The sequence below is a fragment of the Drosophila gunungcola genome (genome assembly GCF_025200985.1).
Source record: "Drosophila gunungcola strain Sukarami chromosome 2R unlocalized genomic scaffold, Dgunungcola_SK_2 000011F, whole genome shotgun sequence".
Lineage (NCBI taxonomy): Eukaryota > Metazoa > Arthropoda > Insecta > Diptera > Drosophilidae > Drosophila > Drosophila gunungcola.
The window spans coordinates 1793414-1818005 of NW_026453169.1; the positions used below are offsets into that span (position 1 = coordinate 1793414).

General features: G+C 40.2%; 3 protein-coding genes across 14 annotated transcripts in view; 2 read left to right on the forward strand and 1 right to left on the reverse strand.

Moving 5' to 3' along the window:
* Nucleotides 1–17247, forward strand: part of LOC128255477 (trypsin eta) — a 32675-nt gene extending 15428 nt beyond the window's left edge. The window contains exons 1-3 of one of the 3 annotated variants that reach the window (XM_052985108.1): nt 15871–16188; nt 16243–16519; nt 16834–17247. In XM_052985108.1, the coding sequence (XP_052841068.1) occupies nt 15956–16188; nt 16243–16519; nt 16834–17205 (882 nt within the window). In that variant the 5' untranslated portion in view covers nt 15871–15955 and the 3' untranslated portion in view covers nt 17206–17247. Of the gene's footprint in view, nt 1–15870; nt 16193–16242; nt 16520–16833 lie in introns of those variants that run through there. The other 2 variants (XM_052985109.1, XM_052985110.1) reach the window with 2 other exon arrangements.
* The window catches only part of LOC128255474 (cyclic nucleotide-gated cation channel beta-3), a 77198-nt gene that overhangs the window by 9039 nt on the left and 43567 nt on the right, over nt 1–24592 (reverse strand). For 8 of the 10 annotated variants that reach the window (XM_052985097.1, XM_052985099.1, XM_052985098.1 and 5 more), the window contains 3 exons: nt 11643–12473; nt 10703–11057; nt 9233–10299 (listed from right to left, as the gene is read on the reverse strand). In XM_052985097.1, the coding sequence (XP_052841057.1) occupies nt 9233–10299; nt 10703–11057; nt 11643–12473 (2253 nt within the window). The remainder of the gene's footprint in view (nt 1–9232; nt 10300–10702; nt 11058–11642; nt 12474–24592) is intronic. The other 2 variants (XM_052985105.1, XM_052985104.1) reach the window with 1 other exon arrangement.
* Nucleotides 5598–6652, forward strand: LOC128255478 (uncharacterized). Its single transcript, XM_052985112.1, has one exon. The coding sequence runs from the start codon at nt 6058–6060 to the stop codon at nt 6526–6528; it is 471 nt and encodes a 156-aa protein (XP_052841072.1). The 5' UTR covers nt 5598–6057; the 3' UTR covers nt 6529–6652.

Here is a 24592-nt window from a genome sequence, read left to right on the forward strand (position 1 = left end):
GTTTTGTACTGCTTTCTTTCCCTTCCGCTCCTTTCTCCTTTTCCATTTCGTTGCATTTTCCGAACAAAATTTAATTTGCCATTTTTTGCCCTCAAGTCACTTGGCTGCGTTTGCCCAAAATAGAAGAGCGCGGGGGGGGGGAAAAGTGCATTTGGCTCCACATTCAGCTTATTTCTTATTTATTTTTCATTTTATGCTCTGCTTCGCCTACAGTTGCCCCCGGCGAACTTTGATCTGCTTCTGTTGCAATTTTCGTGACGGGATGGGGGGATGGTGTCATTTTTAGGGGTCGTGAAAGTCGTGGCTCATCCAGTTGTGTCACCTCAAACTAAGCGGTGCCGTTTCTCAATAATTACATTTACTGTTTTGACTTGACTTTTGTCTCTCGACTGACAGGCGAGGACAATTGCCGTCGAAGGATCAACTGCAGACAAAAGTCTGTTGGTGGGCGTGGGCATGGGCATGGGCGTTGGTGTGCTTTAGTGGCTGATACGTGTGTGTCTGTAGAAGAAAGAAATCTGGGTGCAAAAGTTCTGGCCATTGTCTGGCAGTGAACTGCAGCAGCAAGTTTCCGAGCGAACAAAGGGGGATCACATACAAACAGTAAATATGCGTGACAAAAACTTGCTCTTCCTGTGCCACAGTCTTTTCATGAAACCGCCACACAAAAACACCGACCCCAACATGCATCCAGAAAGATGAACAAAAAAATGCAGGTTTCCGGGGTGCGCGGTGTGTGGTGTGTGTGCTAGCCAAGTGAAAATTGCAAACTAACTAGAAACCACTTAAGAGTCAAGCTGATGTGTTATGCGAAAGACGGAAGTTGTGCTCGGGGGACAGGAGTCTGGAGGCAGAACAATGGCCTCAGATGGGAGTTGTTGGGGGTAAATGGGGATGCAACGGCATTTGCTGAATGCGCACAGGAATCGAAGGAATTGTCTGCGATTATCACCCGAGTGCAGAGAGTACTTGCCGCAATTCGAAGTTGAGGAGATGTAATGGTCTGCAACCTGTCATTCCATCTGACCAAATACAGAAAGCAAATCTCATCGGTTTCGAATCTCTATGAATTTACTGAGTAAGGTGTCTCATAGGTTTAATTCTTGTTTGTACTTTTAAATGCCACAAATATTTGAGAACATCAAATATTGCCAAAATACGTTGCACGAGGTGTCTTTTTTAGCAATAAAAAACTTATATTTTAAAACCCAATACGGTTAAATGGGTGGCGAATTCGTCTATTTGTCGTGTTAGTGTAATTAAAAATTCAATCTTGGGTATCCTTAATTTCTATATACATTTTTTTCTTTAAGAAATTCCATACCATTTTAATCAATTTTCAACTATTTTTAAGGGCGAAGCAGAAAATATAAAATTTACGGGCGTGCCACAGAAATCTCACGATAATTGACACAACTTATATAAATGCTATAAATAACAGAACGTCGACTCCGCTTCTTATACACAAATTTAATAGTTTCAAACCTCTATAAATTTCTGTAGCACCCCGGTAGTAATTCTTCTTTCCGGTTATGTTACAACCAACAACCGGATATATACGGCTTACCTTTGAATAGTGTACATTCAATTTCAAGCCAAATCCATTCGGCCTCTGATTTTTCCATCTTAATTATGCATTTAACTTCGCCACTGCGTGAAGCAACACGAGGAGGACGCCACGTGGCAGGAGGAGGATCTGGGCAAGGCTGATGGTCGGATGAAATGCTGGGGATGGATTTATTCAGGCGGTAACTAAAAATAAATGCGGCGAGCACCTCGCAGCAATAACAATGCGCATGCCAGCTGCATCAGGAGCTGTAAGCTGAATGCTGAAATCCTTGGGAAATTCGCCATTCAAGGATAATGGAATACTTTGCCCTTAAAGAGCAGCTACATGCCGTAATACAACGGCAAAAAGAACGGCAAAAAAAGCGATAGGAACAAGAACAACAACTGGCATGTTCTAAAAATACGACAGTAAGTTGGTGTACATGCAGCTTAATGGGCAAAAGCGGCCACCAGCGGCGACTGCGTCTACGATATTGATTGGAATCCGCATATATATATATTTCCATACACACACACACACACACAAACACAGACACATGGTTACAGCTGTGGGGCATAACCAGAAGCAAACATAAACTCACACAAACGCAAAACATGGCTGCGGCAAGCAAAAGCAAACAGCGAAACGAACAACAAACACCAACCAATCTGCACACACATACCAATGCAAAGGGGGACCAGGACACTGACACACACACACGCAGCAAGGGCGGGCAACTTAAAGTGGATAATGGACGTCGCTGCATCCCCCTGGCCCACCAACCCATCAAGCCATCCATCCACCACCCTGCTTAAAAAGGCCAAAGGCAGAGGAGGAGAACAAAGAAAGAGGTACGGTCCAAAAGGAGCGGGCTTAATCGAAGAAAACGATACCCTGGAAAGGTCCGTGTAATCCTTTGACAGCCCCTGGCCACTGACATGGAGAAGGATACGTCGCTACCTCAATCAATTAACACCCACCTAGCACTGAGAAAAAAATGGTTGAAAACGTTTTAACAAAACAACATTAAACACTTAATTAAAACTATGAAGTCAAGTAATGTTTTTATTTCACTTTGAAATCTTTTTTATTTCAACTTATAGGTTCTCAAAATACAAAAATGACTATAATACTATTAATAACATTTATTTAAGGAAAATATTTCGATCCAAAAATTTTTTTACTATAAACAAAAATGTTTACAAGGAACATTTTTTAACAATTAGTTTTACTTTCAGATCTTTTCAATTTAGGTAGCCCAATTAGATTTTAATGATTTAAAATTGTTATGAAAAATATCGAAACACCATTTAAAAAATTATTTTGACTTGTCAATTTTAAACTATGATATGCAAATGCAACTTCCCAACAATTTAAGAGTAAGCAAATCACTTTTATAAATTAAATTCGAACAATAAAAATGCTTAATCTGAAGTACTAGTAAATTTTTTTTATTTGTATGACCTTGGTTTGCCTTGGTGTGAGAAAAGGATTTCGCCGGGTCCCAAAAAAAAAAAAACAATATCGTTCTTGGCTCAGTTCGTTTGCTTTTCGTCACTTTGGCTCGCTGCTATTTTTAGTGCCACCATTGTGGGGCAACAGCAAAAAGAGGAATAAAAACAAGGGCAAACAACAACACTCTGTCCATTATGCATTTACCAAGTCGAAAACGCTTGGCTAAGGCACTACAAATCTTCAGCACGGAGCTCAGCTCTCTTAAACTTCGGCCCTGCTCCTTTGCTTATGCCCCATTCGTGTTTGTTTGTACGGGCTTAAATTGAGCGCGTAAATTGTTTTAATTGCGAGGCCAAAAGCCAAAGTCCGGCCAAGCCAAACAGACGTTAATTGTAAATGAAGACTAAGGGCACACCATGAAAAAGGCCATAAATATTTAAAAACTAAATAAAGTAAGAAATGAAATGGGAAACATACACACGTACACATATACACACGAGTGATGATTCATATGCAAACTGTCCGCATGCATCAATCAAGGTCCGTTGACAGTTTTGCTGACAGCGGGAAAATTTGCATAAAACTATTTACAATAACAATTACATAATGGGCCCTTGGGCCCGGGGGCTGGGTTCGATGTAAGGGGCGGAATTTCCATAATTTTAAATGTCAGTTTTTGAAATGGTGTTTGGACTGTTGCCAAAACAGGGAAATATTCAATAGACAGCCTCACACAGCCAGAATGTTCTGAATGCGAGCAGGTTGCTTGGAAGTATGTGTGTTTCTACACAGACAGAAAATTGTCTTTAAAAATGTAAATCAACATTTTTACAGTCTTGAGGTTCACTGTTATGACTAGCGCTTTTAAAGTTAACTTTTTTGTCGTTCCAGGATTTATATAACAAGTTTGAAATTTTAAATTGGTAATTGGTTAAAGAAAATCTGTTATATTTCCAATTATTTTAAAAAATGTAACATTTTTGGAACTTAAACATATATTTATGAACATATATGAATTTATGTCATATTCAACTACAACCATCATAAAATTGTAAGCATATAATTTCTTTTTTTCTTAAACACTTCTCTGGGAGAGCAGACTTTTGAAATGGGTTTTTTTTTTACCAAAATGTAAGTACGATTTTGTTTGCGAAGTTTTCATTAATATTAAGGAAGTCTTGAAACATTTGGTTTTTGTACATGTGAAAATGATTTCTTACTTCCGACGAGCTCAATCGGTTTCAGTTTATTTGATTTTCAGAAAGTATTTTTTTTCTTGTGCATATGGTCGAGTATGTGAGAGCTTGTCGATTATCGCAAGCATTCGACGAACGGCAAACTTTTGCGCTTGCCGGCGTTAACAAGCCACAGCCATGCGTTTAACTAAGCGTAAATGTAACAGTGTGTATGTGTGTAGAGAGTGTGGTAAGGGGCGGTGGGAGGGGGTGGAGATCCTGTCGGCGTGTGGCTGCAAAATTGTATGTGTGTAAGTGTGGGTCGGTGGCGGCAACATTGTTGCAAAATGATTTTGAAAAAAAAAAAACCATCAATAACTCAAATATAATGACAGTTTTCCACTTGTTGTTGCCTCTATCTCTCTCTCTCTTTCTCTCTCCCTCTAACCCTGCAAACCGCCACCCCCAACCCCTAAGTGGGGCTAAATGGATGAATAACTTAAGCCAGATGCTTCGCCTTTCCTCTTAGTGTGCGATGTTATGTAATGTAATAACGTCAATCAAATTTAAAAAGGCAGACCAACTATTTCAAAATCAATTTTCTTGCCCCCCTTTTCATGCAGCAGCATCAGCATCAGCGGGAAAGTGGAAAAGCTGCGGAAGGAAACAGGAAAGCGACCTCGGCTTAAGCAAATACACAATCACAAGTTGTTGCTGCATCAGAGGAATCCTGAGTAGGATGTAGGATGTAGGGCGAAGGAAGTAGGCTAATGTAGCAGAAGAAGACCCCAGGACTAAGTCACTTTGCAAACAGTATCACTCAAAGCTGTGACTAGCGAAATTCGCAGCGAGGGACCGTGACACCGAGTGAAAAAGTGCCTGCTTTAAAGTTTAGTTTAAACTTTTCAGTGGCTCGTGGCTTGCCCCGGGAGAAATGTATCATTCGTGTCATTAATCATTCGTCATGTGGGACGGCGACAACATTTCATTTGCTTATCATCTCGGCTCAAAGTCTTTGGGGGGATGAAAGCAACAAGAGTAGGCCTCAAATTTGAATGAATCAAATGGGCTGCCGGAAAACTTATTGCTAAGCCTAGAAATCCCCGACAAGTCAGTGACTTCCCGTCCTTTCAGAACAAAAGCGAGCTTATGTCTTACATTTGTGGAAATCAAGAGAAAAATCATCAGAACAACGGTGCGACAATAATTGGAATTAATATCTTTTTAAATATTTTGTCAAATATTTCTTTAAAGTTAAACAAATAAATAAATTAAGTAAATAAACCAACCAATAGTTAAATCAAGGTACTCTGCAAAATACCGAATTAAAATAACAAGAACTCATAACCTATTACAAAAAAAATGGATTTTAAAAATTTGTTTTGTAACCTCTAACTATCTTTCAAGTTAATATTCCCTTAAAGTCAGCGAGTGTAAGAGCATCTATAAAAGTTATTTGTATTTTTTTCACATCCAAGCCTGCTTGATTTTTTATGGCCAGCACTCCACCACAACTACTGCCCATCATCATCATCATCTAACATCATTCGTGTCCCATGGCCAGCCACTCAAAGGCAAGCGCTGAATTGACAAATTGATGGATGGTTCTCCAAACGCTGCATGCTTCAGCATCTCTCCTTTATTTTTTTTCCTTCATTGCCCCTTGTACAAGTATATGATGCATTATTATTCCGGAAAAGTTTGCGACCGCAGCAACAACAATTGCTTGCCTAAGTGTTTTATTAGCCATCGAGAACAGAGCTTGAGTTCGGTTGAGTTGAGTTGATTGTCAGTTTTCGAACACATTGTTTTTTTTTTTTTGGTTATTTTGTTTTGTATACAATTTTCCTAAATTGCTTTGGGGTTTTATTGCTTAGCATGCCTTCATCGTCAACCCATACCAATCCGCTGACGAATGAGCAGGTCGAAGAGCTGAAGGATGCCTTTGAAAGGTACGATCTGGATTCAAATGGCACTCTATCAGCGACTGGGATCCGTATGGCTTTGATTTCAATGGGTCACGAGGTCACTGAAGCGGAGCTTTACGATCTCATCCGTTCGGTGGCTGCCACGAATGAGCCAGTATTGGATTTTCACAAATTTATGCAAATGATGGCGCCCCGGTTGGCCGATGTCGATAGTGACGAGAGTCTGGAGCGGACCTTCAAACTGCTGGACCGTGATCGCGACGGCTATGTCAACTGTCAGGATGTAAGTGCGATCATGGTCCTCTTGGGAGCAGTCGTAACCGACAATGAAACCATGGACATCTTCCGTTCAGTCGATATGGATGGCGATGGCCGCATAAGTCTGCGCGACTTTATCAGCTTCATGCATAGTCCCATTTAAACTTTGGCCCACTATAAAAATTGAAATTGTGTGCGTGAACAAATTGCATTCAGAAAAAATTAACACGAAAACAATTACATTTTAACTGTTAGTCAATTCAAAGAAAATATACATTTTGCAATCATTTTATTAAATTGTATACAAAATTATTCAATTTATTTGTGTTTCTCTTGAACTTATGATAGGCATTCAGTTTCAATTCAGTGAGATGTGACTGAATATGTATTACCGATATTTAAAAACATTTTTTTTAACATAAGTTTCTATTTTGTTTGAAGTCCTTCTTTTAAATTAAATTTTATTTCAATCGAATAGTATTGATTTATAGATTTCCTGTGTAATTGGACCTTTTTAAGAAATTTCTTAATTTCTGTTTTCGAGGTTCTATGTTATTATTTTCTTAAAATTTATTTGATTTGAAAATATTTAAAAATGGAATTTCGATACATTAAAGTATATTTCTGTGTGCAGGGGGAAAAAAAACTAAGGCGGCCAAATGGAAAACAGAAAGGAAAAAAAATTGAGACCATAAAGCCAGAAATTAATTCAATAGCACGTTTCGTCCATTAAGCCGCCAGAGCTTTGCTTGCTGACTTTGTCATTCCGCCGCCCCCTGCAACTCCCCCTTGCAGGACATGGACATGGACACATGTGCAGTGGCCACACACAAACTCACATGCAAAGTGTTGTGTAAACAAGTCAGCTGCCAGTTGGCCGGCAGCTGCAGGCGGGGCTGATGAGAAGAACAAGAAGAAGGAGCTTGGCCAGAAGTAAAAGCCAGCAGAAATCAAGGTGCCACGCCTCCTGTGGACCCGCCCTCCGGCGTCCAATTGTGCTTTGTTTGCTCCCTGCTGGCATGAGGCCACCGAACCACCTTGACTCGTTGTCGTCGTGAGTGGCTTTAATATTTTTCAGCTGACGCTGCTCTTAATGAAAGCAAGAAATGATGCCACCGCTGCCGTTGCCGCTTTTTCTTATTCCCGTTTCCGTTTCCTCTTAATGCGTCTTCCTTTTAGTCTAGTTGTGCACTCAAAAAAATAATCATTGTCACAATGATTTTCTGATAATCCAAATTCCAAATAACAAGCCATGAAGAAATCTCTTAAGATATAAACTCTTAACATAAAAAACCAAATATTGATTTATTTGAATAGGTTAACGGCTCACTCCAAGCATAAAAACCTGAAGAATTACAAACATGTATGAAAAAGTATAGGAGATTATTATGCAAATTGTGTGCAAGTAAAGTCCTAGTTTTGATAAATTTTATATTCAAATAAAATCAGAGTATTCATCAAATCGCAAAAAATTTTTTCAGTGTAGTTGTCTAGTCCTTTGCCTTTCACTTGGCATTTTCCACTTAGCTGACTTGGATTGCTCTTGCATTTCGTCCAGTTATTTATGGCCCGGCCGAGTAAACGAGTTCATTTAGCTAATGGTCGCACGCCCAACTGAGCCTACGAGAGATTCCTCCACGAGTCCTTCGGGTCCTTCGAGCGCTCTTTGTGTGCCACAATGGGCATTACAGGCTCTGGCTCTGGGACTGGCTCTGGCAATGTCATAGCAGCGCCAGATTTCAATATTTTGCATAAAATTGGTCAAGCTGGCACTAGTGTTCAACCCGCACAATCATATACATGCCCCGTCCAAACAACGCAGCTTAAGGATAAGTACAAGAGCATTTGCCTTTTGTTGTCCCGTTCCATTTCTTCTTTATCCGCATTCATACGCTGCTAGGTGCTCTTTCAGTTGTCAGGACAACTATAGGCAACAAGTGTTGACAGTTTGGTAAGACTCGGAATTTTTGTGTCAATGCTCTGGAAAATACCTTCGTAGCTATTTTTAACGTTCACCTTTCCCATCTGCACTAATACGGGTTTCCGTTCGAAAGGTCAAAGCTGGAATTCCGGTGATAAGTTGCATGGCATATTTAATATTTTGCAAGCTTATCCTTTGAGATTTGTTTTCATCTATCATAGTGTAAGCTGCTTTAGTATACAAATTTCATATCAATCAGACGAATATTTCTAAGACCCACTCTGCACCCCATCTATTTTCTTTGTTAGCATACAACAAAGCATAATGATTAATCAGGCTAAGTACTTCGTACAGTGTTCAGTGACATTTATTATTTTCAAAAAAAATTCTTTTCGGGACTTTTATTTTAATGGATACGGGTTTTCTCTGTGCGGCAATGGCTGGCCTTAATTTGAGCTTATCCATTTTAATTGTTTTGATTATTAATAACTTATGAATTAAAGCTATGCTTGCTTTCCAATTACATCCAGGATATTGGATTTAATTGGGGTATAAGAGTATGCAGAAAAAAAGGAACATGAATCTATCAGATTTCTGTTTTTTAAATATACTGTTGCATACTTTTAGACACCTTTATAAGTAATTTGAAAATTTTTAGCACCGCTCATATTAAATTGTACTCTATATTGTCAACATCTATTGCTTAAAAGCAGAGCTCTTAAAATATGCTCAACCTTTCTTGTTTAACTTGTCAGACTCGGATCAAAACAGAAGAAAATTATAAGACACTTTGAACATAAAAAAAATGTTGAGAGCGTCTTTCGATTCCATTTTTCAAAAGACCCTAAGGTAGCTGATCTTTTTCTTACAGCAAGTAAAATAGGGAAAGTTTTGGGAAGCTCTGTTTACAAGTCACAAAATTTAGGTTTGTAAAATCTTCACTCACCTTGAAACTCCTTGCGTGCTGCACTCACTGATGTCACAATGTTGGCCACGTGGCCCAACACCGTGGCGAAGAGCATCAGGCCGAAGAGCAGCTGCAGAATCACAAATACGTACTCTCCCTTGGAGCGCGGCTTGGGCAGATCCCCGATGGTGGTCAGCGCCAGGGTGCACCAGTAGTAGCTCTGCAGATACTGCTTCACCACGTCCGCCGACTCCGAGTCGTGGTAGACCCAGTTGCGCGACCCGAAGCCATTGTTCTTGTGGATGATGTGGTACAGACAGCCGTTCCAGTGGAATATCACAAGAAGGTAGTGAATGAGGGCCGTGCTCCGGAACAGGTTCGGGTAGTTCGTGTGCCGCTCGGTGCGATCCATGAACGCCCAGAAGCGGTAGATCTTCACCAGCCGGAAGCTGCGCAGGATCGAGTTGAAGCCGATGGACAGATAAAGAAAGTCCAGCGGCAGCAGGCACAGGCAGTCGATGTAGAAGATCGTCGAGTTCATGTAGTGGGTGCGCAGCTTGAGTGCGTCCGTCTGCAGCACCCCATCCTCCAGGTATCCGGTGCGAAAGTGGAACAATATGTCGATCAGATACAGGAAATCGGACAGATAGTCCAGGCAGAACCAGATGGCGATCGTGCGCCGATTGATCTCCTGGAAGGCGAAGCGGTAGATTATCACCCAGAAGTTGTACAGGAAGGCCATGGAGACCACCATGGACCAGTAGTAGCACAGCCGTCCCGCCGGATCGAACACGAAGTGCAGTTTCCTGGCCGCCGTTGCCGCTCGAATCCGTTGCGATGCGGTGCGCCGTGGTTTCTGGTGGTGCGGCTGCCCTCCGTGACCCCCGGCCCCACTGCCGCCCCCGCTGCCGGCGCCACCGTGATGCGGGTGGTGCGGATGTCCGCTGTGGGGTGGCCCGGGGCCACCTGGTCCAGCCTGCGAGGGTGGACCGTGTGCGTGCGGGTGGTGCGACACCGTGGAGGCCGAGTGCTGCAGCTGGTAGGGATGGTGCGCCTGTTGAGCGGCATTGTGGTGCCCTTGTTGCTGCGATCGGGAGCGCGGGTAGCTGTAGAGAACGCAATGAAATCATTAACACGGAGTTAGGATCATCAACTGTCCTTATGCAATGAAACTATTATTAAAGAAAAGAATGATCAATAAATGATCAATAGTAGAAAAGATCTCACTTTAATAGCTTATATATGCTTATCTAAAAAATTATTTGGCAATGTTTTTAAAGAAGTATTTTAAAGTGCAGGAAAGACTTGTCAAATAATAGTTTTAACTTATTAGGTACTTGCTACCATTTATAAGTAATTAAGAAATCAAAATATATATATGATATGCTATAATTTGTTTCGTTTGCTTGCAAAAGATTTCCCAACCAAAATGTAATGTAAATCGTTTTGAATTGATTTCTTTAGCTCCTGCAAATATTTACACTTAATTATAATGAAGGGGATACCCACCGATCTGTGCCGTTGCAGTAGTTGCCACCGTATTGGTTGTGGCCGCCCATGGCCAAACTGGTGGCTCCGCCGCCGGCCAGCGTGTTATCCTGCGAGCCGCGTCCCGTAGAACGGTTCCAGGTGCCCAGCAGCGGCTGATCGCCGCTGGCAGCCGCTTTCAGGCGACCCCGCGACTTGTTGCGTTGCTTGTTGTGCAGAAGATCCATTTCTGAGGCAGTGCTTACGGTGGCCATGTGCGAATTGGAGGCCCTGGAGGCGCATGGTGTGGCCAGGCTGTCGTGCGAAGTGAAGAAACCTTGTTGCGAGACACTCTGTCCGAATTTCGGCTGGGTCATGCCAAACTTTGGTCCTAGATCTGCAGGTGGTATTAAAATGAAAAGGGAACAATAATTAATCGATCAAAAATATCGATCAAAAATATCGATCAAAAGGGTCGAGTGTAAAGATAGGAGAATAACAAATTGTGTAGTTTGTTTTCTTCATTCTGTGGGGGTAAACGTAACACTGGAGTATGGAATGTTATTGAGACATATCTTTAAAAAATCTCAGCAAACTTGAACACGAAAATTTAGTTTTTAGTTTAGTTTAGTTTTTAGTTTTTCCTTAGCCATTTAATTGCACCAGAAAAATTCTAAAATATTTAAAAAAATAATGTTCAACTATCACTAACAATTAAAGTCATGGAGACCTAAGTTAAAGAAAATAGGTTTGATTTTGAGGTTTGGGGATTGAAAAGATTACCAAAAAAAAATATAAACACAAAAGGTTCGGTGTGAGAATATAACATGTTTGCGTTATCAAATTACATTTTTTGGAGTAAAAATTTTATTTAAATACAATTAACGAATGCGATTGATGTTTGGTTTGTGGTTGCAAATTGCTGGACATTTTTCAAAGTAATTGTTCTAGTATTCATGAAACTGGGATCACGCGGCCTTACCGAGAAAGCTCTGGCGATCGATCGAGAAGCGACGCAGGCTCCCCAGATCGATGAACTGCTCATCGCCGGCCATTGTGGGTGTGATCGAGAGTTCGGTTGTGTGTATGGCGGCACCACCACCACCACCACCAGAGCCACTGCCACTGCCACCCACATGCGAGGCAGTACCACCACCACCAGCTGTCGCATTGCCACCGGCTGAAATACCACTCGAACCACCGCCCACCGTGAGATTTGTGCAGGTGGTTCCACCGCCCGCACTGCCACCCATTCCGGCGCCCAAGTATTGGGCATTGCTCCCATAGAAGCTGCCATCCAGCTCGGCCATCTGCTGCTCGTAGGCGGTCAGCGGGTTGATTGACCTCGAGCTGTGGTCCCGATAGAGGGGGCGGGGCGAGGGCATCAGCGAGGGGTTAAGCAGCCCATTGAGCGAGAGGCGTGGCTGCATGATCTCCGGAAAGCTGGCCCGCGGCGCTAATCTATGGCCAATGTTTGAAATTGATGTTGCTGCTGTTCTGTAGTTGCTGTTGCTGTTACTGTTGCTGATGCTGATGCTGTTGCACTTATTGCTGTTGTTGTTGCTGCTGCTGTTGTTGTTGCTGCTGCTGTTGTTGCAGCTGTTGTTTTGACGTATTGCGACTGTTGTTTTGGTCTGTGGCCTGTCATTGTGAGCGGCATAAGCCTGAGTTTGAGCCTTCTGAGCCGGAGCCGTGTCCCTCAGCCATCGTTCATCATCGTCGTCATCGGTATAACCATCGACATGGTTTTCGTTGTCATTGCCATCTGTATCGCCATCTATGGCCGTCGCCCGCCTCAAACTAGGCGTGGCAGCTGCGATTGCCCCATGGTTTCATAGTGTTTTTTGTTTGATTAATTTGTAATTGGTTTCGCATTGATTTATGTTCGATTGGGAAAAGCACGAGAAATGTGATCAGAGTATAGAGTATAATTAATTGCAAATTCTCCATTAATAACATTTTTGATTTTTGTTTAATTCTAGAGCAATTGGTGGGATTTTAAGGCACACACACAGAAATGAGCGAATAAATCACAATAAGAACAAGTGAGAGGATTGGTTTGGTGGTTGGTAGTGGTTTTGGTGGCTACAGGTGGTTTGCTGGTTGGTGGTGGTGGTGTTGAAAGTGTTGGTCTTTAACAACAACGCAACTGCAATAACGTTATCAAATAGCAACAGCATTCAACAAGAAACAACAACGAGATTTACAAGAACATAGGTGGGTATTCGTAAAGGCGAGGACTTATATGTACTTAGGCATGGGAAGTATAACGAAATCTTACCAAGACTTGAATGGTAAGAACACACCGAGAACATTGGGTACTTTTATTAACAAGGCCTTAAATACTAATATGTGGAAAATATTCTTAACATTTATCTCAGAATTTTGTTTATGACTTCTTCTCGCTAGTTTTTAAAAGCCTTGGACTTTTACAAGCAACTTTTTGTGTGTCTAAATGATTATAAACTAAACATGTGATTAACAAACAAGTAATGTGAGGTATTGAAGGGAACGTACTTGCATGCAAAGATTAGTTTTTGGACTTCTAAGTGATGGCCAAGTACCTTAACGCCAAAGTTTCTCTACCTTCATTTCGAGCCCCCAGAAATGTGCTAATAAAGTTAGATTTAATTACGTGCGCCTAAATGGAGCATGGAACAAAGAAAAAAGACACACACGCCATAGGAGCTTCATTACTTTTAACCAGCTGCCTGGCAACTGCCACTTGGAAATTCATGAGCTGCCACACGCAAAGGGCCGTACAGATTGGCCCAGAAGCTGCTGTCCAAAAGACTGGCTCAAGTGCCACTTGACTGTCGAACAGCCAACAGCCAACAGCCAGACAATGACCGGGGCTGTTGGCTTCTAGTATTTGTATCTGTATCTGCGATGTCGCCAGCGAACTGCGTGCGGCGCCAATTTATTTCTATTAGGAGCCGTTCTAAGTCCTCCGCCTGTTGCTCTCCCCCAGCAACTGGATACCTGCCTCCAGCTGAGTGCCTGGCCATTGATTATTGGCAGACCGCTTTTAATTATTGCCCAGCTTCTGGCTAGCGTAATTCAATTAGGCCACCAAACAATGGTGGAGAATAGATGGCCACGAGTCGAGTGTCTGTCGCGTCGCGAGTAAAATGCAAAAATTGTCAATTACTTTGGCCCACCTGCCACAATGTTCCCGTTCCTCTCCACACCTTTTCCGTTTCCCAGAACCTACCTAACATGAATTTGCACTTTCCTCGCTGTGCAATAATTTCTAATTAATTCGCGCTTAATGGCAACATACAAATCAACTTGACCGCGTTTATTTATTAACTAATTCCACGTCGTCCTCGCCCTTCTTGAGACACTTAAATGACTGGCTAGCCGGAAAAATAAATGTTATTTAGCTTCAAATGCATTATTAATAAATTCCTCTGCCTTCACTACCCCCACCATTCTCAGTCAACAAGAATACACGTGAAGTTTATTAGGCTGAATTACTATTTTTAATCCTCTGCTGGCTACAAAATATACGGGAAATTGTTGTAAACAGAGTAAATTAAACACTAATAGGTATATTTTGACAAATTTGGTTTATTTATTTTAATCCACGGTTAAACAAGTTTTGTAGAATAAAGAGTGATTTTGAAAAAATACAACACGTTTAACTAGTTAATTATTTAGAATTGTTTTTTATGATTTTGGTAAACACAAAAATGTATATTTTTCTTATTTTGCTGCTGCAAGCGTATGTTAAATATCCAAAAGGAAAGAATGCTTAATTCGAACGAATAAAACTGCAATAGTTTCAAGTTCAAGTTTAAATTCAAGTAACAAAATATATTCTGTTACTATGAGACTGTAAATGATTGTAAGTAGACAACGTGGTGGGTGGGTAAGCTTTAGTCGAACAAATAATTGTAGCCGGCTCACTTGTTTGATTTTAGTTGTTCGGCACAAACTTAGTTTGCCAGAGTGCATTTCAATGTCTAGTGAAAGTTTGGACTACACGCAAACAACGTCAATGTGCGAGAATTGCGTCATTGGCAATTTACAAGCCTGTTGCCCACTTTCAGGCGCTGTCACCGCCAATTGGGCCGTTTCCTGGCCCAAGTCAAAGACTTTTAGACGTATATACATGATGAGCGAGAGGGATGGAAGTCGAAGCTGACGCCGAAGCCGAAGCCTGTCCCTGACCGCATTCCAAGTTTGCAGACATAATCTTGGCACTATTTAATTTTGCTAATAGTTGAGTGTCATTAATTTAAACTTTTGCGCTTTTTGGTTTGTCTTGGCTGCAGCCTCGGTGATAACAAAAACGGGGGTAAAAGAGAGAATCAAAACCAGAACGGCGGTTGAGTGAGATAGAGCGAAGAAAAATGAAAAATCTACAGCTTAATGTGCGGCACTTTGTCATAGCCTGCCAGCCGGAAAAGGAAACTTGCGACAAACTTGCGCAAAAGTTCAACAAAACGCTTGAGCGGCCTCACTCACACAGCAAGAGGCTCTGGGTAACCAGAGCCATGAATTGTCAATAAATTTGCTTGCCGCAAATCATCACAACTTGGTTCGGCTTCGGTTGTTTCTTGCCTGCCCAGTTAAACCAAAAGATGTCCCTAAAAGAAAAAGCGGCATTCAGGGGCAATTCAGACAAAAACTAAACCTCAATTATTTGGTGCAGCTGCCTCGGCAAATGAAAATATTTGAGAACACAAAATACTTTGACAAAAGTTTGCGAGCAAACTTTACTTAAACATACTTTAGCCTTATCCAAACACGCGGACAAGAAACGAAAAGGGATGGTACGGGAAATAGGCCAAAGTGGAAATGGAAACTTAAACGACACAAAAAGGATGTCGAGCCATAAAAACATTACGAAGAAACAAACTTTAAACGCCTTAAGGAAAAGGCCGACCAGAAACAGCATATCCAAATGCCAGATGAACACAAGCAAAGAAAAGCTAAATCATTATTGCACATAAAACAAAATCGTTTCCAAATCGAAAACATTCGGGTTACAGAAATAAACTACTTTTTAATAAAATGTTTACATCAAAAGCAAAAGTATAAGGAAGGACACAATTTCTCAAAGTCATTTTAAGATTTGACATTGAGTTAAATGGGTGTTTCGAAAAATCTGCTTTGTCAACATTACGCCAAGTTTATCTTACTTAAAATTGGGCAATGTCGGCTTATATTTGCCAGTCACTAAAACGAATGTGTATAAACAATATTACATATAGGCACCAATCATAATTTAACAAAAACTTGTACTGAAAATTATACGTTTTCTTAGATTTTCACTTTCATACGGCAATGAAGTACCAAAATTTATCCGTATTAATTATGATGGTTATCTGTAGTGAAGCGAATCGGGTAAAGCGATTATCGACACCCGAATTTTTTGGGCAAGAGACCCTTGAGCTGGCCAAGTATGTCGTTTCCATCAGATCGAGAACACCGGTCATGTTTTTCGGCGACAATCACTATTGTGGCGGTGGTCTTTTATCGCCCCACTGGGTGCTGACCGCTGCCCATTGTGTAATGGCGTGGGTAGAAATGTTCACTCTGTTGTGATTATTAACCCTAATCCCATCTTCTAGTAAAACCAAAATCATGTACAAGCCACGGTGGCTGCTGGTGGTAGCCGGATCTCCACATCGACTGCGATATGTGGCTGGCAAAACACTCTGCTCACCAGTGTCAAATCTGTACGTGCCGAAGAACTTCACCATGCACAACACCTATAACATGGCGCTGATACAACTTCAGGAAAAAATGCCCACCGACGATCCACGGATTGGATTTCTTCGTCTGCCAAGTGAAGCGCCTAGAATTGGTATCTACCACTCTGTTCTTGGCTGGGGAAGAATGTATAAAGTAAGAGCTTTAAATATTTCAAAATAATGTAAAGAAGTCTAGTCTGTCAGAAACAAAAGAAACATTTTTACATTTAGTTGTTTTGTGATATATTAAAAGGTATATTAAATGGTAATTAATTATGACATTACTGTTTTTTACATTTAAAATTCGGATACATAAACTATTTTACATTGGATAAAAATAAATTTAATTAATTTGAGCCTGATTCATCGACTGAAATAAAACTACTTAATGGACAAACGTGACATTGTTTTCAAGATGAATAAAATAATAAGAAGAATAAGAAGACTACTAATTAATAATCTTTCTAGGGCGGACCTTTATCAGTGACAATATACCAGTTGGAGGTGTCGCTCTTGGATAAGGAGGTGTGTAAGACGCACTTTCGCCACTACAGCGAAGGAATGATGTGTGCTGGAAAAAATAATTGGACGATTGACGCTGATCCGTGCAGCGGCGACATCGGATCCCCGTTGGTAATGGGAAGGGTGATTGTCGGCATAGTCGCCTATCCAGTTGGCTGCGGATCCACTACTATTCCGTCCGTCTATACGAACGTATACAGTGGCATTAAGTGGATCAGGAATACGGCCTATGGGTTTTCCAGCACTAACAAGCCAATACCATTCATCATTCTGCTGATGATTTCACTAGCCCATCTTACATTGAAAAACTGGGCTTAGATAAAAAACTAAATTTGTATATTTACAGATTTTCAAGTCCCAAAATCTGCAGTTTTGTTTTTAAATCAGTATATTTAAATTCCTTATATTTAGATTAATAAATAAATGTAGTTTTATATTTTATCAGTTTAAATTTGAATCATTGTTTAACAAACGAGAATTAGCTAAGTGGCACCTGTAAAAAACCCTTGTTTGGATTTTGGTTGGCTTTGCCAGTACTTGCCTTAAATTAGAGATACTGACAGCTCCTTAACCACTGACACTTGCCAAAAGTCCTTTCCCACTCTTAATTGGCTCCTAGTCTGCTCCGTCCATGTGGCTTTAATTGACATTGCCACACCTGTGCCCGAAAAAGGGCAATAAAGCACTCAAAACCTGATTTTCCAGAGCTGTGAAATGAAAGTGGAAAATCCAATACTGGCCGGCCAGAGTGAGTGGAAACGTTTGATGCGAGCGAGAATTGAATTTGGGTGTCTGGGTCCCTCCTCCACCCATGGGAGGATGGCATTTAGAATGCTTGGGTACGAATCCAGCTTATGTTTCTCAGCAGGCAACAAAGGCCAGTCACCTGCTCTCCATTTAAGTAATGAATTTTGTGCATCTTGTCCTCGTTTTTTTGTTTTCTGAAGAGCTCCGCAGGCAAATGCGTAATGACAACATTAATGCAAACGACTTCATTTAATTAAACGCCCTTTTGCATGGCAGAAAACTGGGAAACTGGGAATTCGAGAAGCTGTGTGTAAGGCGCCATCATCATTGCGACTCATTGGGACTCATTGCCACCATCGCATTACCCATGCCCATCCTCATCCTCTTTCCCAAATGGCTAAAGATCTCATCCTGGCACTTGTCCTCGGCGTTTGGTATGCATGAATGCGTATTAAGGTGCGATAGGGGGCGTGACACCGCCTATGTAGTTGTGCGCACGTGCGTGTAAGCGATGCGATGCGAATATACGAGCAGAGCATATCTGTATATCCAGGTGGAGCAGCTGGCCCAGATGGAGCAAATGGAGCAGATGTGACAAACTCGCCGGCGAAGCAGCCAATTCAATTAACAGTCGACGGGCCCAAAAGTTGACAACGGAATAAGCTGTCGAAATTGTGGAAGTTCCGACTGCGGAAATAGCAGATGGTCAAGCATGGCTTCACCGCTTGCCACCGATAAATTAGCGAAAGATATTCTACGCGTTTCAATAACCAATTATTCTTTTAAATTTGATGACTTAAAATATCTAAAAACCCCGAATAATCAATTAGGTATATGTATCGTGATTTAAACCTTTTTATACGAGTCATCGGTGATGTCCTAAAAAAACTTGAAGATTTATTTAAGGCATAAGCTTGTAGACCAGCGCATAAAAAAAACCATTAGATTTGATTTGATTAAATGGCTTATGACTTAAATTTTTTATTATTTTGGCCGTTCAAGACATAATTAGACACATTTATTTTTTGCTTTGATGAGTTACATCCGAAATGAGTTATAAATTTATATGGCAATCATAGCTGTTATGATATGATAAAAAACGCCATAATTAAATGTAAGAGGAACAAAATGTACTTGTAAAAGTAAAAGAAAAAAAATTGATTAAAGCTTTAAATGCAATGTTGAAAAAAATGTGTACATTTTTGTAGGACACATATGATTTTGTAATTACTTTCAAATCAGACTTACCAACGCAAACAAAATTGGTGTTCCTGCAATTTGAGAGTCAGATGCCCTTAATTGTATTTTTGTTCAATGCAATTTTTCATTTTATTAATAATTTGAAGCAGTTTTTATGTATGGAAGGTAGAAGAGTATTAGTTTAAAACACTTCTATAATTAGTTTCTTTTTATCCAATGCAACAATTTCAAGAGTTCGTTCAAGTTTAATTTTTGTTACATTAACGAGCAAATGCAAACGATTGGCATAAATAATGTACACGTGGAGAAAATGTTAATTTATTTAAGCACGAAATTATCATGTTATGGTATTACACATTTTATGAATGGAACTCGATTTAAATTTGCTTTGTTCTCAGGTTCAAAAGACCTAAAGGAACAATTAGTCGCACTTTTTTCATTAAAATCTCCGTTTGCGCATGTGGGAAAACTCTTTCGACTAACGCCGCTAAATGTACTTTAAATTTTCCAGCGCTTTCAATGTATTTAAGTGACTCAACTCATTAGCAGTGGAGCAACATGGATGCCGCACAGCTGCTGCAACCGCAAAAGCAATAAAAAGTGTGAGGGGGTGGCAGGAAGGGATGTGGCGCAGGGGCCAAAGCCAAACTGTTCATTTGCATGCGCTGGCGCTCATTACATTAACATTAAACTTTTAATATGCGCGGACATAAGGGCAAAAGGAGGCGAGGACGAAAGGACGAGAGCGTGAAAATTTGTACGTCAGGATATTCGAGTACGTATACACATTTGTGCAATGCGGGTGCAACACTGAAATTGAGTGACAAGCGCTGGCGGCTACCCGCATCCAAATATCTTTATTTCCCAGTGAATATGTATGTATTATATATAGTTAATTACATTTTGGCCAGCTGCAAAATCGTTTCAGCATCTTTTTGGCCTGATCCCGATCCGACGATTGGGGACCATTAGCCCACCGCTGAGCGGTTGCTAAGCCAGCTGAAAAGCGACTGTGCCTCGCGGTTCCATTGACATTGTCCTGGGTTTGCTCGCTTGTCGCTTGTCCCACTTGGCGTATACTCAATACACGTAGAGAAACGTAGAATGATAACAAAATACTTCCGTTTTAAAATGTTTCTAGAAATATTATACTAACAAACTTTAAAATTCTGAAATGATTTTAGAAAATTCTTGAAAAATGTATATTGGTTTTTATTTAGGTCACTATCCATAATTTCAGTGAATATAACTATTTGTGGTTATACGTAAAATTATTTTGAAAAATTCGTTATATTTACTAGTAAAAAACAGTTTAATATTTATTATATATAATATTTTTCAATAGTTTGTCATGGTAATTTGCTTATTCAAATTTTTGAGATATTTACGAACTTCAACTTTTTACCAATCAATTTTAATGCAATTTGTTCTCAGTGTACGCGTGTTTAACATGGCAAAAATCCAGGAGGGCACGGTGGTCACCCTTAGCATGTGTGTGTAAATCTGCTTGTGCTCAAGTATAAGTGCATTTCGTTATGAGCTTTGCAGTCTTATAAATGTTTGCGTATTTGTTTGCCTCGACGACGTTGCTATTTACTTGATGTGACCTCTGCTGTACTCAGCTCGTCCGCTCTGAATCTCTCAGCTAAGCAACTGCAATTGCATCTGTATCTGTATCTGTAGCTGTGTCTCTATCTAAATCTGCCACTGTATCTGCATCACAGTCGCATCTGTGTGTGTGTGCGCTGGGGGTTAAGACAGCGCTCACAGCACATAAATATCTAAAGGATTCTTGAGTAACTTCTCTAATGGATTTGGGTTAAAAATATACACAAGGGCATGTGGAGGGCAAACAGACATACATACACACACACACACACACACACACACACACACACACATACAAAGACACACAAAAGAATTTCTCTTTCTGCTTGCGTGAGTGTGTTTTAAGATTTACAAATTAGTTTAATTTAAATTAGAGTGCGAGCACTTAACAGTCAGTTGCGAATGAAATGTCAATTGCAAGCACTACAGTGGAACTTGACTAAATTAGAAATTTTAACAATTTATCTAGCATTCAGAAATTTGCCAAGATTGTCTTAACAAAAGAAAGATAAATTGTTAGTTTTTAGGTATTTTCACAACGCATAGAATTTATCATATTCTGCGAGTGAGGGGGAAAACTTTATTCTATCTCCGCAGGCTTTCCACGCGAACATCAAAAAGAAGGAGCAAATTGAAGTTGTAATGGTAATTATTTAGGCCTTCCTCTCTCACACAGAACAATGCGGCATATTAAACGATTTTAAGCGCAATTTATATATGTCCATATGCGTATGCATGCCATAAAGCTGTCCAGGGGCCGTTGTCCTTGCGTCTTGTTCCATGTCCTGTGACCATGTCCCCGTAATGGGACGAAAGTAATAAGCGTGGGCCACCAGGGCCAAAAGCGAAAGCTGAGGGGACCAGCTTATTGTTTACGACGTGCTTAGTGGCAAACTCGGCTTTGATAATGAAACGTTGGCAGGCAACACGCGCTGGCAGTTAACGGCAATTGCGACAAATGCCAAAAGCAGACAACGCCAGACCAACAGCCCGGCTCAGCTCAGCACATCGCCTGTAATTTTGGCCACAAAGTTAGCTGCATACGTCTGTATGTGTACATCTACACGGAGAAAACAATAGTTCTTTAAATATTTCTAAAAAGTAGTTGGCAAACTAAATTAGCTACAATTCTTAAATTTGTTTTTTATAACTTTATAATAACTTTATATATAATGACGAACCTAAATTTAAGTTGGAATATCCACAGAGAGGTAAAAAGATGATGTCATGTGTTTAAAAATGTCAGATGGGTCAGTGAACTGCAAAGTCGATATTTAAAACAAAGAATCTTTCAAGTACCCAAAGTAATTTCAAACCTAAGCTGTCTAAACTTTTCATTACCTTGAAATCATTAGATAAAAATTTCAAAATCCTAAAAAACTCTTGTTTTAATTCACACGTTTTTATAACAAATTGTAGTTTTTGTGAACATAATTTTCCCGAGTGTGGACCAAGCTGGGGTGTGTGTAATGTGAGACAAGACAGCCGCACGTGATGTGATTAGGACAAAGCCGCAGACACAAACACTGTGAAGAGGGCAAGGAAAAACTTTGAGCTTAGATTTTAATTTTTGCCAACGATAAAACAGAAGCCAATGGGGCAATTTGCGCCAACTAGGCGTATGCGTTATATGCGCCCACAAATTTCATTCGCTCTATGCCCCCGTGCGTATGCAATGAACATTTTCCGCTGTCCGATTATGCAAATGGTGACAGAGAGGGGTCAGCAAATAAGCAGATTCAATTTGAGTTCCTGCAACGGCATAATTGTTGCTATCCGTTGAACTTTCAGCTGAAAACATTAACTGAAAAATGTTGGCTAGTTACGGTGTTGCACTCGCAATCTCTCGGACTCAAGCTTATTCCTGCATTTGTCCGCAGCACTTCAATTAAATCGGAAGCTGGCGCAGCTCTTTATCTTCTACCGCAGCCACAAATCAATAATTCACCAAAATGCAGCTTGCCGTTAAGGTTTTCCCCCCGTTTTCCCGGCTCAACGACTTCAATGTGGGGAAACCACAAGGGTAAAATCTAGAGAAGCGAACTAGGATTTTCTTGTTTTTATAACCGATAGCAAACGAATCGAGCAGGCATGTACTAGGAGCAGGCGTTGCAAGCCGGATAATTTTTAGTGCTAAAGTTTGGTTATTAACTTTGAACTGTTAAAGCAATGCATATTTTCATTTAAAAGTTATTCAATAAAGTCATACTGTAAAAAAATTTAACGCTAATAAAATTTTTTATATATTTAAGAACTATACTAATGCGTTCTTTTTAAGGTAGTTTAGTTCAATAATAATCTTAATTCTGAAACTTCATTTAAGTTTTTTTTTATTTGTGCCAAGCAAACTGTTGAATTTAGAGATGCAAATTTCTTCATTATTTTTGATGGCCGTATAAAAACAGATCAAAAAACTTGAAATGTTTCTATAGAATTCTCACTTAAAATCACTTTAGAATGTTCCAACTATAAACTCTGCTGAACGAAACCTACCTTTTGCAAAAATTTGCAAACACAGTTGTTTTTGTAGTATTAAGGCTACTATTATTACTGCTGCATAAGCATTACATGAGCACTGCCATTGCATTCACATGCTTTCTGCATGCCGCAAATAGTTCTCCAGCCCTCCTGGAGTTGGCACTACTGGTCGTACTTCATTGTTTCGACAGTTCTGGGCGTTTATGCCAAAAATGTTTTGGCTCTTAGCCATGCTCTGATTACCAAGTGTATGCCAGTGTCTGTGCCTTTCCCTAGATATATGTGTGTGTGCTCTGCAAGTCAAATTAAGCTAAAAACCGCTTCAAGTTGCAATTTCCGACACAGCATCTTGGCTTAAGGATGTAAGGATTCCATGCTACAACAGATCCTGCAACTATAATTAAAACTTTCGCAAGACAAACAGACGGCCGCAAACGGAGACTTAGATGCACCGAGAAAATAGTTATACATTAATATATGTGATTTAAAAAACAAAATTTTTGAATACAGTATTATAGAATATTGTGTAAGCCCTTATTTATATCATTGCAGATTTTGATTATAAATTATCATTGATTTCTAAAGTATATAATATTTCTTCATTGAACCCATTTTTTATTTCAGGTTGTTCATTCTCCAAACAAATTTTAAGCAAAACCATTTGTTTTATATAACTTTAATGTAAATTATGCTAATGTACAAAATACATTTTGCAACCTCTTTAACTCTTCAAAGATTTAAGGAACTGTTTTGTTAGTTTTATTAAATTATTTGTTGCTAATATTTGGACATCAAAAGCTATAGAAATTTCGTCACACTTAGATTTTTTTATTTTATCCATGTGTAGAGATGGTCGCTTGGAACGTTTAATTTTGAAGTAAGGGAATTCCATTCACATTTCCAGCCCCACAAATTCAATTTGCTCCACACGAGAACCATCGCCTAACTGAATTTCAAGCATTAATCGCATTAATGGGCTTGTAAGCCGCTTGTGGAAATGTTAATTGATCGAAATGCACATCCAGCACTTGCGGCCCTGACCTTGCGAACCCCTTTCCGTAGGTTTCGGAGCAGTGAGGTACGGGTTCAGGCTAAGGCTCAGGTCCAGTCCTGGCCGGGCCGACCGAAAGTTAAATTAATTTCTGTCGACAGAACATCGCGAGAATGGAGCAAAAACTTTCAAATGAATTACACATTCTGAGCACGCGGCTTTTGAGGGGGCGTTCGGTGGGCGTGGCAAGTATTTGCTTAGCTCTGTTGTTGTTGCTCCGCATAATTGTATTTGCTTTGGGCCACCATGTTGTTGCTGTCTCTGTCCCTCTCGCCATCTTGCCCCTTTTCCAGTTTATATTATTTTTGTGTGTTGTTTGTTGGGTAAAAAGTTTATTTTCGAGTTTTTCCTCTTTTTTTTTGTTTGGTTTGTTTTTTAGCTGTTAAATTGTTAAAAAATTACAAATAAATTGAGTGAGCATCGTCGTCGCTAGCTGCGTCGAGAGGACAACAACAAAAGCAAGGAAAACAGTGTTTTTCGGGGACAAGGACAACAATTACATTGTATTGACTTTTCAATTTCATCTTGCGGCAACTTTTTAAAGTGGTCGATTGAGGGACGAAAAGAAAAGGGGAAGTCGAGCAGTAAGCGTCTCCCTGGGAAATTGGTCCAAATTTTTTG